Source organism: Apium graveolens, chromosome 10 (genome assembly GCF_009905375.1).
Source record: "Apium graveolens cultivar Ventura chromosome 10, ASM990537v1, whole genome shotgun sequence".
Classification (NCBI taxonomy): Eukaryota; Viridiplantae; Streptophyta; class Magnoliopsida; order Apiales; family Apiaceae; genus Apium; species Apium graveolens.
The window spans coordinates 86975495-86996174 of record NC_133656.1 but is presented as its reverse complement, the minus strand read 5'-3'; the positions used below and the strand labels follow the sequence as shown (position 1 = coordinate 86996174).

Genomic DNA, 20680 nt, shown 5'->3' with positions numbered 1-20680 from the left:
TTCCCTTTCTTTCCAAATCTCATCACTCCCTTCCACGGAGATACCTTCAATAACACAGAATCTCCTACTTCATATTCCCTATCCTTCCTGGTCTGATCGGCGTATTTCTTTTGTCTGTCCTGGGCTGCTACCAGTCTCTTCCTGATGATTTTTACCATTTCTCTGGTCTGCTGGACTAACTCTGGTCCTAATAGCTTGTGTTCTCCAACTTCATCCCAACACAGGGGAGAGCGACATCTTCCCCCGTAAAGAGCTTCATACGGGGGCATTCCTATGCTAGCGTGATAGCTATTGTTGTAAGAAAATTCTATCAGGGGTAAGTGATCATCCCAATTTCCTTTGAAGTCGATGGCACATACTCGTAGCATATCTTCTAGGGTTTGTATAGTCCTTTCGCTTTGTTCATCAGTCTGGGGGTGGTAAGCGGTACTCATGTTTGGTCTGGTGCCTACACATTCCTGGAAGCTTCTCCAAAATCGGGAATTAAACCTCGGGTCTCTATCTGACACTATGGCTACAGGAACGTCGTGTCTTATTACAATTTCCTTCAAGTAAATATCTACCAACTTGTCTACGGTGTACCTTTCGTTGATTGGTAGGAAGTGTGCGGACTTGGTCAGTCTATCAATGATAACCCATATAGCATCGTGATTAGTCTTTGTCCTAGGTAAGTCTGTCACAAAATTCATGGCTATGTGTTCCCATTTCCATTCCAGAATTTCTAAGGGTCGTAACAGTCCACTAGGTCGCTGATGTTCCGCCTTCACTCTTTGGCATGTCAAGCACTTGCTAACCCACTCCGCTACTTCTCTCTTCATGTTAGGCCATCAATAATATTCCTTAAGGTCACGGTACATTTTCATACTTCCTGGGTGGATTGAATATCTAGAGCTGTGCTCTTCATGCAACAGCTCGTCCTTTAATTCTTGCACATTCGGAATCCAAATCCGGGACGCATACCTCATGATCCCTTCCTCATCCTTCTCGCATCTCACTTCTTCACCGGTCAATGTCCCTTTTTCCTCACTCATCTCCTTTTCCTGACATACTCGTATCTTTGCAATCAGTTCTGGTACTAGCTTAATCTCAAATAATCCTTCTATTCCCTTACCGGTCATTCTTACGTCAATTTCCATCTTCTCAAATTCCTTAACTAATTCCTGCGATGTCATTATCATCTTGAGTCTTTCCTTCCTACTAAGGGCGTCAGCCACCACATTGGCTTTACCCGGGTGATACAAAATTTCACAGTCGTAGTCTTTTATCAACTCTAACCTTCTCCTATGTCTCATGTTCAGTTCCTTCTGAGTAAAAATATATTTGAGGCTTTTATGGTCAGTGTAGATCTCTCATTTCTCACCGTATAGGTAGTGTCTCCAAATTTTTAGGGCAAATACTATCGCTGCTAATTCTAGGTCATGCGTAGGGTATCGGCTCTCATATTCCTTCAATTGTCGAGAGGCATACGCTATAACCTTGCCGTGCTGCATTAGTACACATCCTAATCCTTTAAGTGATGCGTCGCTGTATATCACAAACTCTCCCTTTCCATCGGGAAGAGCGAGCACTGGTGCTGACACCAGCCTTTTTTTTCAGTACTTGAAAACTCTCCTCACACTTTTCCGTCCATACGAACTTTTCTGCCTTCCGGGTAAGTCTAGTCAGTGGACCGGCTATCTTAGCGAAGTCTTGCACGAATCTTCAGTAATATCCTGCTAAACCCACGAAACTCCTAACCTCTGTTGGGGTTGCTGGTCTTTCCCAATTGGATACCGCCTCTATCTTGGCAGGGTCAACTAAACTCCTTTGCTACTCACCACATGTCCTAAAACTTGAACTTCTCTCAACCAAAATTCGCACTTCGAAAATTTGGCATACAATTTCTCATTCCTCAAGATTTCTAAGACTATCCTCAAATGTTCTGCATGTTCTTGCTCTGTCTTTGAGTAGATCAGAATATCATCTATAAAAACTATCACACATATGTCCAGGTACTTTTTGAACACTTTGTTCATCAAATCCATAAAGGCTGCGGGTGCATTGGTTAATCCAAATGACATGACTAAGAACTCATAGTGTCCATACCTAGTGCGAAAAGCAGTCTTTGGTATATCTTCCGGTTTTATTTTCAACTGGTGGTATCATGTCCTTAAATCTATTTTGGAAAACTGTACAGCTCCTTTGAGTTGGTCGAATAGGTCATCAATTCTGGGAAGAGGGTACCTATTCTTTAGCTTCCTATCTTCCTCTTCCTATTCTCCTTTTCTTTCACAGTCTGCTCACTACCCGCTTCAACAATTGAGGCTTTCTGTACTAAGGTGGCATAGTCTGTCAGCTCTAACACTGCTACTCGGTTCTGTATCCATTGTTTCAGACCAAGCTGGAACCTTCGCGCTTTCTTTTCTTCGGTATTCACAAACTCAGGCACAAATCTAGACAACTCAGTAAATTTTGCCTCATATTCTGCCACGGTCATCTTATCCTGTTTCAACTCCAGAAACCTAATCTCCATCTGGGTTTCCATAAACCTAGGGAAGTACTTGTCTAAGAACAGTCGGGTAAATCTATCCCATGGGATCACAGCATCAGTTTCTAGGTTTCGTTTGGACTCTCACCAATATTTAGCTTCTCCTTTCAACATGTAAGAAGCGAAAATGGTCTTATGTCGTTCCTCAACTCCTAGTATCTCGAAGGACTATTATATCTCTTTGAGTCAGGCCCGTGCTTCAACGGGGTCAGCAGATCCTAGAAACTCTGGGGGTTTGAGGGATTTGAAGGCTCTAAAGGTAGTAGCTGCAGTCTGTTGGGCAGCATGGGGTTGTGGTGGTATGGGCTGTTGGTTCAGATTTGCTCTCAGCAGTTCCATAAATTTATTTATGGGGTTCCCTCCCTGTTGGGTATCCTCAGCCTCTTCTTCTACATATTCTTCCTCATCATATTCATTATAGTCTATGTCTTCTTCACTTTCCTCATTTACTACTGGGTCACCTCGTTGTTGGTTAACAGACTCTATGGGCTGTGCCCTGGTTCCTCTTCTACGGGGTGGCATTATTCTGATAAGGAAAATTGGTCACATGATTATAACAGTTAGGTTATTTTATTCATATATAAGCATGTCATTTATTACTTAACAGGTTTTATAAAGTGCATTAATATAGACATCAATTCTTTAATAACTGCTTCGATATATATTCATAAGATCTCCCAATTATATCTTGGGGATGAAACAACTAGCCGAGTTCATACATACCTAATTACAATCTATCACTGCTAGCTCTAAATACTGAAATGAAAATACATAAGCCGTGTACCCTGAAAGGCTAGGAACGCTATCTACTACTAGCAATCCTATCAAAATTGATGACAAGTCACTCAGCCTTCTTTAAGGTCTACATCTAGTCACTAATCTCTCAGTCACTATCACTGCGAGTGAGGTCACGCACCCTCCTCATCGCTCCTACAATCATCATTCTGCATCGACTACCGGGATGTATCCTCCCACTGATGTCATCCTCATCTGAACCCTGGTATGGAGCTTGATCCCATCGATCTCTCTACGGGCTATGGCTGGGGAAGCAGCTCTGAAATCTCCGGGGTATCCTAGTCAGGTGGCTCTCTCAGCTGTCAGTGCCTGGTATAACTCAACAATGCGGGCAGACGCCGCCATGATCTCAGCGTTAAGCTGACTCACTACCCAGTCGTGTACGGCTACATGCATGGTCTCCGGTGGTGGTAGAGGTGAATCTGGGTCGCTAGAGGATATGTCATGGACCTCATGGAACTGTGCGCGTATCGCCTCCTCATCATCGTCATCAGTATAGGACATAGGGCTCTGGATCCCTGGGGGTGGTGTAGGAGAGCGAATAGCCTGGTGTGGGTACATCTCTACATCTCTCCATACTACGCCATTAGCTACGGGGGCAGGAAGCTCAGTCTCCTCCTCTAGGACATCCTCAGTAGGGCCATCGTCTGAATCATCAATGGGTGGGCTCTCTGGCTCGGGAATAGGGTTATGCTCAGGAATCATGACATCATCAACAGGGTCAACCTCCCTCCTAGGCTCCACTGGTACCTGACACAATAGGCAAGGTGTTACTAACTTAGAGTTGGAATTCCCTTGAGGGTAAAACAGTCAAGACTACATGTGTAGCCCGACGACGAACTCGACTTGAGCTCTAATTGATTGTTTTATTATTCTTAGGTCTACATATTTTATGTCCTATTGTTTCCCAGATTTGATAACCTAAGGCTCTGATACCATTTCTGTGGCGCCCCAAAACCCGGGGTCAGGAGTCTCGGAAGCCACGCTATCTAAACTTACACAACTCATACTATGATACGTAAATACTCATGCTTCACGACCCCACACTTAACACACACACACTACAGGTTATTATCTTGGAAACGAACCATCATTACTAGAGAAATTTTATTACAACCCAAATATAATTAGTCTTACCAGGGGTGACTTTTGAGTAAGGTTAATCGCCGGCCGAATATACGTTTCTTATTTCTTATCATACATAAACCATACTTATAAATAAGACGAACTATAAACAACTGAAAACTAATCCAGCTTATTCCGAGTACCTGAGGTACTGCACCAAACAATCTACGGAACAGCTGGCCATTTCCTACCCGTTTCCTGGCTGTGGTTCTCATGGCAGGCATCTTGATTCACTGTTGTGTTGTGTCAATTTAAGAAAACAAGTGTGAGCTAAGATGCTCAGCATAATAATGTACAGTATGAAAATGACTGTATAATAACATCATATATTATATATATGTTTTATTTAAAAGTAGATTTCTTGGCGTCCCACACCTTCTTATGAAAACAATTCTTTTAAGGGGGTTTTATAACCTGCGAATACCTTAATAGTAATCCCAGCACCTAGGCTTGGGTTACGGTACTGCATATCAATTCCAATTGGAAGAGTTTGGACATCTCACAGGAGCCACCGCATACGATGATCAGTCATCCTACGGAAGCAACTTTCTTTACTAGTAAAAGGACGAATACCGTCATCTCTCAGGTATCACCCTGACCGCATTCGGGCTACGTGTCCCATTTTCGGGTATGCACATACTTCACAAGTTCCTGAGTACACAAAGTACCTTCGCCTGCGGTACCTTTGGTAGCCCATCCAGCACACGTAGTACCAGAGTCTACCCCTCCATTATCCTTCAACAAAATTCTATTAATCTCGGGAACTTGAACCACATCGAAGTTCCCCAAGCATTTTGCTTGTTGATAGAGATAGTTTATCTTTTTAAATATAAGTGTACATATATGTATATACGTACTTCCGAGAATTTCGGAGGAACTACTAGGGATGTGAGTTGACCGTTGTCAACAGATATTTAATAAGGGGAAAAGTTTCTTCTTGAAACTATATTTAATATAACAATAAGTCGGAATAATATTCACCGACGATCTAAAATTATTCGAATAATACTTCTAAATCAGAAGGTATATCAGGATCTATGATCTTTCAACCAATAACAATCCTTAATAAATAATCATTACTTAAATAGTAGTCTATAAATAATTTAAATGATAATTGATATTAATCATACCTCGAATGAGTTATTCTCTAAAAGATTTATTTAAATATATTCCTCAACTAGTTTGTGTTTACATAATTAATAATCTATCATGATTAATCGGGTTTGAAATAAATAAATGTTGAAGTATACTACTCCTATAATAAAGGAATATGTATATAATATTTAATATCCGAATCAATAAAATATAGTTGAGGGAATATGCTCGTTGGGAAATCGTTTTAAAAGTTCGCGGTGTTTTAATGTTTCGTAAGTGGATGATGAGCCCCTTTAAAATATACTATTATGGACTTATATCCACCCTATAATATCTCCGGAATGATTCCCAGGTTTTATCTTAAATACCGACCGACCCTCGGTCTTATATAATACATTACGCTTAAAGCGAAATAACATTTCACGATATATACTTAGCGCACAACATCGCTATATTATGCGAAAATTCAAAAACTACGTATCATGGCAAACATAGTATTTAAGCGATGATAGTAAAACAATCCTTTCACAACACAACAGTAAAAATGGAGTTGGGTTTGTAAACTTGCCTGGGTATCTCGAGGTGGAGGATGCTCTAGGTTCCGCTCGGAAATCTATAACCATAACCATAAACATATTTCATTTCGTTAGGTTCCGTCCTAACTTATGGTAACTCGCACTCATGTGCTACTCATTATACACCCTCTCAATTCATACTACCCTTAACATTTCTTTTAAGTCATAAACACTTTATGATCACTTCATTTTCCTAAGTATCTTAGTTCATTCTCAATATCGACGTCGGCTCCGTTTAAGGATTCTTACGGTTTCTACTCGCGCGGTCTCGGCTCCGACATTTTTATAAAATTGAGAAATCATTATTTTCACTTGAAATTTTATGACAGTTAGGAAACTCCATATGTTACTCTCTGTAAAAATTTCATGATTTATGAATACTTTTAAGTCTATCCTTTATATTTTCAAAGTTCGTGATTCGTAGCAGTTTTTGTCGCATAAAATACTTTTACTAAAACGATCATATCTTTTGATCTGTAAATCGTAATTAAGCGATTCAAGCGCCTAAACGATCCTTATAACATTTTCTATCTTAAAAAAAGATTATTTCTCAAGAATCTACAGTTTACAAGTTCGGGAATTTCTGCAGAAACTTAAAGTTACGGTTTGTTGGTTTTAACGAAGTTACGTTTACGATCGGGGTTTCGTTTACGCCTTAACTATCAACACAACCACCAACAATCATCATATCATCATCAACACACAAACTCCTCTCAAGAAAATCATGTTCTTGAGGCAATAACAACCAACCTTAAATCTACTTAACTTAATCATCAAGATTTCATCAACAACACTTAGTAAGCTAGGTTTACTAACACCCACTAAATGGATCTTAAACATGAACCTTAAATAAAGTTAGGCCAAAGATTTTTACCTTTCTTGAAAGCTTGAGATGTGTTCTTGAAGATGGTGGAGGCTTGGAAGTGCTTGGTATGATTTTTGGAACCTAAAACCACCATTAAAATCAAGAAACCAAATAGAGGTTACTATTCACACTATTCACTAGTGAGTTTCTTGAATTTATTCCACCCATCAAACCTTGATAAAAAGAGATGAAAGATTTTTCTTACCTTAGTTTAGTTGCTAGGAGGCTTGGGAAATAATTGTGGGATTTTACAAGAACTAGAGCTTGGAGTTTTGAATTGCAATTTCCCTATTTTCTTCAAAATAGCCGAATGGGAGCAAATGGGGGTGGGGGGTATTTATAGCACTTGGTTGCTTCTCTTGGATGATTTCTAGGTTGCTTCTTGGAAGGTGACTTGATATCTTTGCAAGTTGATCTTTATTCTTCCTAGGATAGCTTTAGGTTTATTCCTTGTCTCCAAATCCATGGACATATCTTTGTAGCTTGCTAGCTTACATGCTAAACTACAAGGTTAGCTCCTTAACACCCTATTTGCTAGCTAGCTTGGTCATCCTAGGGTTAGCTCACTATTTGATGAAGTAATCGTGGTTACTTCCTTACCATGTTTTAGTTAGTGCGTTACGTTTAATTAATCGTTTACGTGTTCGCTCGGTTACTTAAACGTTCTCCGCAATACTTATTCGTAAATGGTTCGCAATGTAATTCTTTTCGTATTTATTCCTTATATTTTTATTTATCCTAATTGAATATAAATCCGTAGGATTTTAATCTCGTAATTATATTGTGATTCCCGTAGTCCTTGATAAGTCGTAATTACGGTCATTTTTCAAAGTTCGTTTTCTTCGAAAATTAATAGCGTTTACATACAGTCATTTGGTACGTATAGTTGTAATATCGATTCCGAAACTCATTTTCTTATGCACTATATAGTGTGGGCTCAAAAGTTTTTCCCGTCTGTCAGGGTTACTATTCATTAAATGTTTTACAGGGTCTCAAAAATTCGAGTTATTATACTTAGTATGCAACAGTGATGATATTAATCGAATAACACGAAACTAATAAAACCCAACTTTCATTGTACTAATACCATTCTACCAAACATCCACAATTAAGATAGAAGTTGAATAGGCATCAATTATGTTGAGTCCCTATATGTCTACAGAAATTGACAACATAATGATTTAAGAACAAGTTATTCCTTTTGATTACATAGGGCGAATAAAACGGTTAAAGTTACCCACTAATCATGCAGACTCGTACTTGAACCTATGCTAGCATGGCAAGTTCTAAATCTCAAGATCCACCGTCACTTCACAAGAGATTAACACCCTATCTTATATGTTCGCGACGCACATAAGACGAATACGCACAACCAATACTAGATATCATACAATCACCACACACTAAGGTATTAAACAACTAACTAAAGAATTCCATAGCAAATCCGTTACGACCCCATGATCACGTTTAGCCCATGTTAGCACTTATCGTCATCATGGGTTCATATGAAAATATGATAAATAAACACAAAAGAATAATAAGTAATCTAATTATATTAAACCAGAGTACGTCACAAGAGTAAATAGGTTCAAAGCAAAGAAAACTAGCATCCAACGTTACAACGAAATAAAGAATCACAAGAAAATATGCTTCCTCTTTGTTGCGGTGTGCTAAAACGGTCTTCTTCCTTATCTCCTTCGCTCCTTGATTAATACAACGATCCAACACACGTGAAACATCTCTGAAATCTACTTCTATAGGAGTCCCATAAAACTCAGATTACTCAGAAGTTGGAAGCCAAACAGAAATAGAAGTCTAAAATAATAAATCTAATTTTCCCGTCCCTACGCGGGCGCTCAGCTTCCTGCGCGGCCGCTAAGCATAGCTGAGCGGGCGCTCAGACCCCTACTTGAAAATGGTCTGATTTTGCTCCGTTTCTTCGCTGTAATCTGCTCCTCTCTTCCCTCTTACAATGCTAGACACATGCCAAGGCTGATTATTGATGAATTCTCCCCCGAAATGCAACTAATACCCTAAAATGCACAAACACTAGAAAAACGCATCAAATACACAAAATACTTGATTTCAAGACACCAATTTAAGCTATTATAAGACGTTCTAAGTGGTATAAAATGCCACTTATCATATATAAATCAGATATTGTTGTAATAAAATTATGTAAGATAAGAATATGTTATTGGATTTTTCGTGTTTTGGGTTCGGATCAGGTTTTTGACGGATTTAGTGTTTCAGGTCGAGTATCGGTTTGAAATACCTAAGATCCAAATCCAGATCCAAACTCTTTCGGGTCTAAAATTAAGATCCCGATCTGGATCCAAATCTAAAAAATCAGGTTCGGGTAAATCTAAACGAATCGAAAAGGTAATAGAGTATGACCTTGTCATATTTGGATATGTATAAGAAAAATAGTTAGTGTAGTTGGTTACGGTCTCCGTGTTATCTGGAGATGTTGTTAGTAGTGTAGTCTATCATTTTATGTAACCTTATCTGTACAACTTGTATATAGATCAGTACTAGTGATACAAACACATTCGATCTCTTTAATCACATAAAACCTCTCTGCTTTTATATGGTATCAGAGCTTCTTCACACTCAAACGAGTTTAATTTATTAACCTTCAAGCACGGTCCCTAATCATCCATATTCATGGCAAACACTCAACCAAATAACCAACAATTACAACATACTGTTTCCAATCCAAATGTCATCCCAAACAACAGTCAAATTATTCAGTTCAATCCTGCTTCTCAACTTCCCATTAAGCTCATTGGAAGTCAAAAATTTTCTACGTGGAAGGCTCAATTTCCAATGTTAATGCATGGACATGATTTGTTCAGCTACCTAGATGGATCAAAACCAGCACCCTCGAAGACAACACTGGTGAATACTCAACAATTTGCCAACCCACAGTTTCGTGATTGGTTTCGTCAAGATCAGCTTATTCAAAATGCCTTGATGGCATCAGTCGATCCGACTATTGCACCAACTGTTGCTATAGTACCGAATTTAAAACATGCTTGGGATTCGCTACACACTGCATATGCCAATAAAAGCCAGACCCAGATATTCAGTCTCCGTGATCAGTTAAACAAAGTGGTTAAGGATACCAAATTAATTGCTGAATACTTATGTGAAATTCGCTCTCGCTCAGACGAGCTTGTAACTGCAGGGTCACCCATATCTCCAAAAGAGCTAACAGTTAAAATACTCAATGGCCTAGGATCTGAATATCGTGAAATCTTGGTTGCTATCCGTGCTAGGGACACTCTTATAACATATGAAGAATTATTTGACAAACTTATTGACCATGAACTCTTCATCAAACATGAAGATCAAAAAATGTCAGCGACACACATTAATGTTGATGTTGTTCAGAAAGGTAATAATTACAACTACGGAAGTTGTTGCAATCGGCGATCAAATCAGCCCCAAAATTGAAGTCAATCATATTCCAAGAATCATCCAAATCTTACTCTTTCTCAACCAGTATCACGGCATCCTCCATCACCCACCACTCCACAATCTCGCATTCAATGTCAATTATGCGACAAGTTTGGACATTCTGCACGTGTCTGTCGATTGAAGTCCCACAATCATCTTGAGGCCAAAGCAAATTTTATCTATAAGTCCACCAACAATGGTAGTCCTTGGATACTTGATTCTGGCGCGTCTCACCACATCACAAGTGACTCGCAAGGTCTTCACGATTATGATGGACCTAAAGAAATAGCAGTGGGTAACGGTAATATGATTCCCATAACTCATACTGGTAATATTCTATTGACTTCCTCAAATCACAATTTTAAACTCTCCAAGACATTGTGTGCACCTAGTATTAAGAGAAATTTAATTTCTATCTCATAATTTTGTCATGATAATCTAACCTCTGTTGAATTTTTTCCTGACCATTTTTCAATAAAGGATCTCCCTACGGGAACTCTGGTAATGTGCGGCCAGAATAAAGATGGACTATATGAATGGTCTTCTGGACAACCTGCATCTTATTCCTTTCCACGCTCAAATCTTGTGTCAAAACATCATTCATTGTCATTGTGGCATCGTCGTTTGGGTCACCCCAACCCTAGAGTTCTTAGATTAGCTTTGAATAAATTTTCATTACCTTATTCTTCATTAGAACATTCTCTTCATTGTAATTCATGTTCTTGTAATAAAAGCCACAAGCTTCCATTTTCTCAAAGTACCTTGGTTGCAAATAAGCCACTCGAACTTGTCTATAGTGATTTATGGGGGCCATCTCCCGTTGTGTCTGTTGATAGAAAATCCTACTACGTTATTTTTGTTGATCAACACACAAAATACATATGGCTTTATACACTAAAAAATAAAAGTGAGGTTCATATATTATTTTTTTTAAATTTCATCCTTTAGTGGAAAATTATTTGAACACTAAAATTGTGTCATTATATACTGATGGTGGTGGCGAGTTTGCAGGCCTTAAATCATATCTTTCTTTACATGGCATTGAACACCTTATTTCACCATCTTACACCCCACAACGGGTATCAATTGTTGAGCGCAGGCACCGTCAAATCATAGAAACAGCCAAAACTTTGCTTCATCAACCATCACTCCTTTCTAGCTTCTGGACATTTTCTTGCCACCATGCCACCTACTTAATCAATAGGCTTCCTTCTTCATCTTTACAAAATCAATCACCATATCAATTATTATTTAAACAGGATCTCAACTTCGATTCCTTACGCGTATTTGGTAGTCTGTGTTATCCATGGCTTGGACCATACACTTCACATAAATTAGAATCCTGTTCAAAGCCTTGTATTTATCTCGAATTCTCTACAACATATCACAACCATCAATGTTTTGATCCAGTTTCAAAAAAATTGTACATCTCACGTGATGTCAAGTTTTTCGAAATCCAATTTCCCTTTAAAAATATTTTTTCTCAGTTTAAAGATAATTATTTCAACAATTCTTGGGATGATATTTCAGTCCATCACTCACCTTCTTCTTAACCATCTTCTACACCACTTATATCATATCAGATTCCACCTCCCCTTTCTGTTCATTCTCCAGTTGACACTGGTCGCACACCTGCAGAGAACTTGGAGCATTCTTCTTCCACGACGGCACCCAATTCCTCTCCACCTTCTGCCACTATTGTTGCTCCACCCATACAACGCATGACCACTCGAGCACAAAATAACATTTACAAGCCTAGAAAAATTGTTAATTTTATAGCTACCTCTTCTGCATATACATTTACTCCTTCCACTTACAAACAAGACCAAAAACATACACATTGGAGACAAGCTATGCAATATGAATTTGACGGATTAATGAAAAATGAGACCTGGGAACTTGTACCAAAAGATTCATCAAAAAATATCATTGATTGTTGTTGGATATTCCGCATTAAACAAAAGCCTGATGGTAGCATAGATCGGTACAAAGCTCGTTTGGTAGCGAAAGGATTTACACAACGACCAGGTATTGATTACCATTCCACATTTAGTCCTGTAGTAAAACCTGTAACAGTGCATATGATGTTATCTTTAGCTGTCTAGAAAGATTGGGATGTACATCAGTTAGATGTAAATAATGTCTTTTTACAAGGTCGATTGGAAGAAGAGGTTTTTATGCGCCAACCTCCTGGTTTCGAGCATCCAGATTTTCTTGATTACGTGTGCAAATTGAAGAAAGACATATATGGTCTTCGACATGAGTCTAGCACGTGGTACAATGAGCTGCAACAATTTTTGGTTGTTATTGGTTTCCAGAGATCTCAGTCAGACAATTCCCTTTTTATTTTCTGAAAGGCAGGCATCACTTTATATATATATATTAGTTTACGTTGATGACATCCTCATTACTGGAAACAACTCAGTTTTAATTCGTCAAGTCATTGACAAATTAGCCACTCGATTTTCTATTAAAGATCTTGGTTATGTCAATTACTTTCTGGGTGTTGAAGTCTTACGCAATAGTGTTGGTATCATTTTATCTCAGTCTAAATATATACAAGATATTTTGAAGGACTGCAACATGCATGAAAGCAAATGTGTCTCTACTCCCATGAGCAATAGTCTAGCACTTTCTCATACCGATGACACTCTGGCAGCTAACGCTACTATGTTCAGTAAAGTAGTCGGTAAACTTCAATATTTATCTTTTACTCGTCCAGATATTAGTTTTACCATCAATAAATTGTCGCAATTCGTGCATGCTCCTACAGTGACACTGGCAAGCTGTTAAAAGAGTTCTAAGGTATTTGAAGCTCACTATCTCATATGGTCTCAAACTAAGTCGCCATCATTCCACTACTTTAAATGTGTACTCTGATGCTGATTGGGCGGGTGATATTAATGACCGAACACCTACCTCTGATTATGTTTTATTTTTTGGGATAATCCTATTAGCTGGGCTTCTAAAAAATAGCGCACAGTGGCACGATCATCAACGGAAGCGAAATATCAGGTCGTTGTAACGGCATTAGCTGAAACGAATTGGGTGATGAATCTAATGACTGAGCTACAATTGTCACTTCCTGTTCCACCAACCATCTACTGTGACAATGTCGGTGCTACCTATCTTTGTCGTAATCCAGTATTTCATAGTCGCATGAAACACATAGCGCTGGATTTTCACTTTGTTCGAGATCAAGTTCAACAACAAAAAGTTTTTGTTACTCATATTCACTCTGCTGACCAGCTTGGTGATACATTAACCAAACTCTTAGCTCGTTCAGCCTTTCATCGATATTTACCCAAGTTACAAGTTGTTGACACAACCTCTAACTTAAGGGGGCCTAATAGAGTATGACCTTGTAATATTTGGATATGTATAAGAAAAATAGTTAGTGTAGTTGGTTACGGTCTCCGTGTTATCTGGAGATGTTGTTAGTAGTGTAGTCTATCATTTTATGTAACCTTATCTGTATACATTATTAATTGCAAGCGCACAATTTTCGTTTTAATAGTTAAAGATTCGTTCCGCAGAAACTAAATTATTTCGCAACAACTTATTTTTTAATTTAGGCGAATTAGACCAATTTTAATTTCGAAGAGAGCCGGCTTTCAAATATTTGTAACAAAAATATACTAATTTTACCAGAAATAAAATATTAAGTATGACTCATATAATTAACAAAATCTAATAGCAATCTGTTTGGCAATATACTTATAAGCCACTTATGGCTTATAAGCCCGTAACAGCTTATCGACGAGTGTTTGTCGACCCAACTTATAAGCTGAATTTACAACTTATAAGCTGATAAGTTGAAAGTTGGCAGTGACGTACTTTTTTCCAACTTATTTTCATTTTTTCACTTTTTTCTAAAGTTTTGGTTTTAAAATATAAATTTTAAAATATTTTCTAATTTAAGATTCATGAACTAAGATAATTGTATTTAATAATTATTTGTTTTAATTCATTTAAGTAAAAAAAGTTCCGACTTATAAGTAAATTTATCCAAACACTTGTAGAACTTATAAGTATCTATCAACTTATCACTTATTTCGCACTTAATCATTTTAAGTCATAAGTTACTTATTTTAAGATTTCCCAAACGGGCACGCAGCAACTTATGTATTCTCAAGGGTAAATATGTAAAACACAATTTGTAATGTAATGTTTGAAGCTGCAACTGTTTTCTTAAATGCCCCCAGCCTGTAATATATTAGCATTGATATCATACACATTTTACTAACTTATGATTTTATTTTCAAAATTTCCTCTGTTACTTGTGAAAAGGGATTTATAGAAAGTTTAGATGTCATGTTACTACACTTCTTTCTGTTTATATATTATTTTTATTTTTTTGTATTTGGCGGTTTCGTAACCGAAACCGTACCAATGATAATCGAACCCAAGTTTTTTTAACCGAAATCGAATCTGAACTGGCGGTTGCGGTTTTCGTTTTCCCAAACCGAACCGAGCCGGCTCATTCACTCCTACTGTGAAGAACTATGTATCCCGTGCGTATGCAGTACGTAGTACATGGCGATAGGCCTTAATATTTACGGGATATGCCAGGTGGTGTATCGGCAAATTTAGAGAAAGGAATACGCGCAGAAAGAGTTGCGGGAGTGGCAGTTTTTATAATTTTTCAGCAAATACTTAAATCAAAATAAATAAAAGTATATATCCTTTTTAAATTATGTTACCCTAATCTGCAAGAGCCCATCAAGAGGATTCTACGTGACGCTGCTCTCTGGATGCTCCGGGTTATCTTATGCTCTTCTCTTTTAACACCTAGGTTCATCCCTTTATTTTCACTTTCATTCTTTTTGGGCGTTTCTCTTCTCCGGCCTGTGTGTACATTTGTAATTATTCGCATATATGTCTTCCCTTCTCTTTTAAAAGCTACCTCGTGCCTGCTTTGTTGGTTTTTATAGTTGATTTATATACCTAATACGTTAATTATAGTTTATGTAACATGTTTAATGTTGTGTCTTTAATTATTAAGAATGATTACTTATGTATCTGGCTAACTCGGACGTTGAACTTATATCTATATTTGAGTACTTTGCTTGATTAATATCCGACCCTTGGATTATACGTTATATATTATATTATATAAAATATATTTTTAATATTTTACTACAGTAAAACCTCTATAAATTAATATAGTTGGGACCGGAGAATTCTATTAATTTAGAGAGGTATTAATTAATCGATAAATTAATAATTATTAATTTACAGAGAATTTTCGGTAGCAAACAAAATTAACTTTTGATTAAATTTTTATTCACATAAATTTAAATAAAATGAATTGTACAATTTATATTTTATACTTAATTCAATTAATTTAATATATATGAATTTAGAAAGTCAATGTAATGTACAATATATTAGATTCAAAGTCCATGTAGTGTATAGGTTAAATTCATTGTATTTTACATAGAAAATATTCAATGTATATTAGGAAAATTCAAAGTACATGAATTAAGTATAACATGACATCAAAAATCCAACCTTGTGATGCAGGAATTATAAGAGCTTTCAAGATGCACTATCGCAGGAGATTTTATCGTGGGTTATTAGAAGGTTATGAGTTGGGACAATCTGATCCAGGAAAGATTAATGTTTTGGATGCTATCAATTATGCAGTCGCGACGTGGACGACAAATGTAAAACAAGAGTCAATAGCAAGGTGCTTTCAACATTGCAAAATTCGTTCCATAGATGAAGTTTCGAGCAATTTAAATGAACATACAACTCCGGAAGAATACATTCATGAACTTGAGGTGATGATTAAGGATCTAGGTTATCGTAATAAAATGGATGTTAATAACTTCTTAGATTATCCGGGTGAAAATGAATCATGTTCCGAGGTCCAGAGTATAGAAGAGATTGCAAACACCATCCTTGAAAATAGTGTTGAAGATGATCTTGAAGACGATACAACACCGTTGGAGCCGGTTACACGTAAAGAAGCACTCAAGGCATCAAAAATGCTTAATAACTTTTTGATGCAACATGAAAGCACCACACCCGAGCTTTTGGATGCAATAAGGAAGATTAGGGATGAGCTTCATGTTGATTTAAATTATATGAAAAAGCAAACTACAATTGAATCATATTTTATAAAGATGTAATAGCTATATTTTTATGAATATAAGGGAATTATTAATTTATAGTTTTATTGGGACCATATTTTTATACAGGGTTTTCAAAAAAATTATTATCTTATTATCTTATCGAAATTGATCATTTTTTGAACTGGCCCAAGTCGGGACCGGACAAAATTATTAATTTAGAGAGATTATTAATTAATCGAGTATTAATTTACAGAGGTTTTACTGTATTTGTCGCATCCAAATTTCCATTTTTCTTAAATTTATCAAATTCCGTATTTCCATATCGCATTTCTGTACCGCGCATTTATACCCTGCATCCACGCTCAAACTTCTCAAGTATTTTCCCCAGCTCCCTCATACTTCTTGCATAACAACTAGCAAGTTGCTTCGACTTTCTGTACGGACAAGGACTACTCCTGTATATACTAAATGTGTAATTCTAAATGCTTATATAGAGCACGTATTCCTCTATGATAATGATTCATTCATTCATATAGTGTTAAATGCTTATTTTCAAACAAATCTTGAGAATTTTTTTTTAACAATAATCGAACTGTGACCGACAATTTAATATGATATTAACACCTGTCATTAAGTTTATCCCATAACATGTCTAAAATTCATTAAAATGCATCGGATATTCGGATTTATTATTAGTTATTATATCACATACGGAGTTTCCTCCAAACAAAAGCCAATAAAAAATTTACATTTTGCGAGATTGATCAACCGGAAGGACGGACAGTGACGGTGAAGCTTCAAATATATAAATGGTGATCAATTTCAAAGAGCATGATTGTATATTTCAACACTACACCCAAATCAAAAAATTTCATTGGTTTACAAAATTGACCACTATCCTTTTTTCTTTGAGAAAAAAAATTGCCCACCATCTTTAATATAAAGAAGTTGCAGTACCGTCAAACTTCATATAACTTAGAGGGGTTGTGTGGCCTTTCTAATATAAAAACCATAAGATTGCGTTTGGAAATGCGAATTTCATTTCAAATAGTGGAATTCAATTCTAGGAATTCAATTCAGGAATTTCAAAGTAAAATATTCTGTTTGGTAACTATAATAATTTCAAATTCTGGATTTCAAATTCCAATAATGTTTGGCAACGACTAGAATTTCATTTGAAAATTCAATTTAATAATACATCCAAAAAACATTTGAAATACATTTCAAATACATATTCTCCGGAGATGCATAATCTTCGTAAACTACTCATTTCTACCGACCATTTTCAAATCCAAATCTAATGACGACCCTTTTCAATGCTAATTATACTCCAACCTTGTCCAAGGCCTTCTTACCCTTCTTGACCTCGGTCAAAAACTGATCCAGACCAAATAAATCAGCTTCTTCCGGTTCCTTCACAATGTAATAGTCCTGACATGGCTGATCAGCTGTAACCAAAACTATAAATTATAATACCTCAAGTTGACAGGACAATATAGAAAAAGGCATGCAAAAACAGTAAAAATATTATATTTACCTTGATCAACAGTGAAACTGGACACATTGGTTGCAAGACCATTGATTAGAAGTCCAGCAAGGAAGGGAAGACCATGTCCACCGTCTAAAACTGCTTTTAAGTAATTACAGAAAAATAACCATCCCCGGGTCTCGGAGCTGCAGGTCCATCTGACGATGAGCATTTGAGGGAACATACCATCCTCCCAGGACCTCTCGATTTTACCAAATTAAACTTGTACGAGATCTGTCCTTCAAAGTTTCCTGCAGGAACTTGGGGACTTATTTGCTTGCTTGCAAAACAACGGTCACCTCTACTGCTTGATGGCTTTGCACCACTGTGCGTAGGCTTGCTTTCATTGGGAATGAAGTTGGTTCCAAGAAAATATGAATTGCATCGAAGTCATAATTTATACATCAGTCTCACCATAAATATAATTTCTGCGAAGATAATTTTTTCAGTGATGATATATTTCCTTGTATATACTATCATTACTATCATCATTGAACATCTAAGATCAGTATGCTAAATGCAAAATCTAGTTTAAATCATATCACAACTCTATTCTTTCCAGATTCCATAACACCATATATGCATATATCTATATACTCCAATCTCACGAAGGAAAGAGAAGAAAGAAAAATTAAAATTTAATAGATATGTCCAGGAAAATCTATTGTATCACTTTAATCGCATGCTACACCTTACACATTATTACACCAAGCAATTAATTTGCATTACTAGTATGAAAATGCCTCCCTGGAATAGTGAGATCAATTAAGATAGTTTGAATTTATGTTCTAAGGTCTCCCAGAAATGTTACAATTTTAGTCCAAATGTACTAGCTATTGTATATGCTGACCTAGTAAAGGTGATAAAATGAAATTAAAACTGAACTATAATACATTCTTTTTGTTACAATTTGTAAACTTGAAGTCTAGAACAAATGGATCACACACTTTGAAATGATTAGACGTGTGATTCAGAGCATAACAGAGCACTGCAGCAGTCTATAGACATAAGATTTCTATAATCGGGCACTAGGCAGACTATCTCTACAAGAAAATATAATAATGCCTCTAAAACTAAATCACAAATTTTGCATTAGTATTGAACGGACGTATACCTCTGTTTAAACTAGGAATCACTAGTATGTTCGTAAAATGTAGTCCCACTAGTTTTAGCAGGTGGAAGAAGCTTCTCAAAGCTGCCATAGCTTGGATCAAATTTTTTGCTCAAAATGCTAAATCCCCCTACATTGGCCTCAAACCAACTCCAAAAAACAAAACAAACCAAAATCAATTCAAAAAACAGAATTACAAGCATAAGAATCAAGAAATTATCTCCAATTTAAATCTCAACGTAACACTTCACAAGAAAATTTTACATATTAGCATTCCAAAAAAACTAAATTTTACAAAAAAATCATACATAATAGCAATAAAATAAAAAACATAAACTAATTATTCAAAGACCCAATGTTATGCTCCAAACCTAAAAAGAGCTTTATATAAAATACTGAATCAATTAGCTATTGTATTTATATATAGATGCAAATAAATCCATACCTAGAAGTGGAGGTATCGCCTATCGAAAATGGATGAGCGAAAGAGAGGGATGGAGTAGACAGACAGAGACGAGGAGAGTTGAAAGAGATAGAGTCGAGAGGAAAGAGAGAGGAGCGAGAGAGATTAAATCGAGGAGAGAGAGAGAGAGGTGGAGACCGGAGAGAGCCGGTCGGAGATTTTAATTTCAAATGACACCTTTTAAATTGTTATTTCAAATTCTAAGCAAATGGGCTTTATTTTAAATAGTTGGAATTTGGGTCAAATCCAAATCCAAATCCTTAATCAATTCAAACAGGGAATTTAATCCAAATTCAGCATTTTAAATGAAATACCGCTATCCAAACAGACCATAATGGCATTTATTTTTAATGAAATTAAATTAAAAATATGAAAACTAAACAATTTTATTTGTTAACTTTATTCGATACGTAATTAGGTGTTATTATGTGGCCGAATTTCTTAGCTATGTCAAAATTTATGTCAAGGCATATTAATATGGGTGCTAAACTGTTAGGTCACACAACACTGTAGAAGGGGTTTGAATACAGTGTTTAATACAATCAAATCGATTTCGAACACAAGTAACAGTAAACAGATATATTCAATATAATAAACTCTGTTACAATGGAACTGTTCTCTCTCAGTGATGAACAAATATAACGAGAGCTGCTAGGTTACAATGTATGATCTTCTCAATAATGATAACACATATAGTGTAAACCTATGTCTGTGTTTATATAGTACACAGTTACAAGATAACTTCTAATTAATATGGAATATAATTCTGTCTCCTAAAATATATCAATCAGATATGTTATACAATTCTTTCAGTCCTCTAACTCTTTCCATGCATATCTTTTTTTGTATTAGTCTCGATCTTCTTTCCTGTAAATCAGCTTCCTTCCTTAACTGTAAGTCCTCCCGTACTTAAGTTCTGATATCTATCTTCTGATATTTTAAGTTATGATATCCTTAAGTTCTGACTTCAAGTAAGTACTGATTCCAGTATGTACTGATATTTCCTGTTTGTTAAGATCTGAAAACTAAACATGAAACACATTAGACATGACAT

General features: G+C 36.4%; 1 protein-coding gene and 1 long non-coding RNA gene across 2 annotated transcripts; one reads left to right on the top strand and one right to left on the bottom strand.

The window, feature by feature from the left end:
• Nucleotides 1–15909: 15909 nt before the first annotated feature.
• Nucleotides 15910–16581, top strand: LOC141693619 (CENP-B homolog protein 2-like). The gene has a single exon (XM_074498772.1). The coding sequence runs from the start codon at nucleotides 15940–15942 to the stop codon at nucleotides 16579–16581; it is 642 nt and encodes a 213-aa protein (XP_074354873.1). The 5' UTR covers nucleotides 15910–15939.
• Nucleotides 16582–17760: 1179 nt separating this feature from the next.
• Nucleotides 17761–19802, bottom strand: LOC141693666 (uncharacterized). The gene is made up of 4 exons (XR_012563178.1): nucleotides 19609–19802; nucleotides 19167–19313; nucleotides 18062–18480; nucleotides 17761–17972 (listed from the first exon to the last, which is right to left on the bottom strand). It is a non-coding gene; the product is annotated as an uncharacterized LOC141693666 (long non-coding RNA).
• Between the last annotated feature and the right edge of the window lie 878 nt (nucleotides 19803–20680).

Coding starts and splice junctions, on each gene's coding strand:
- LOC141693619 (XM_074498772.1), top strand. CDS start 15,940: ATGACATCAAAAATCCAACCTTGTGATGCAGGAATTATAAGAGCTTTC.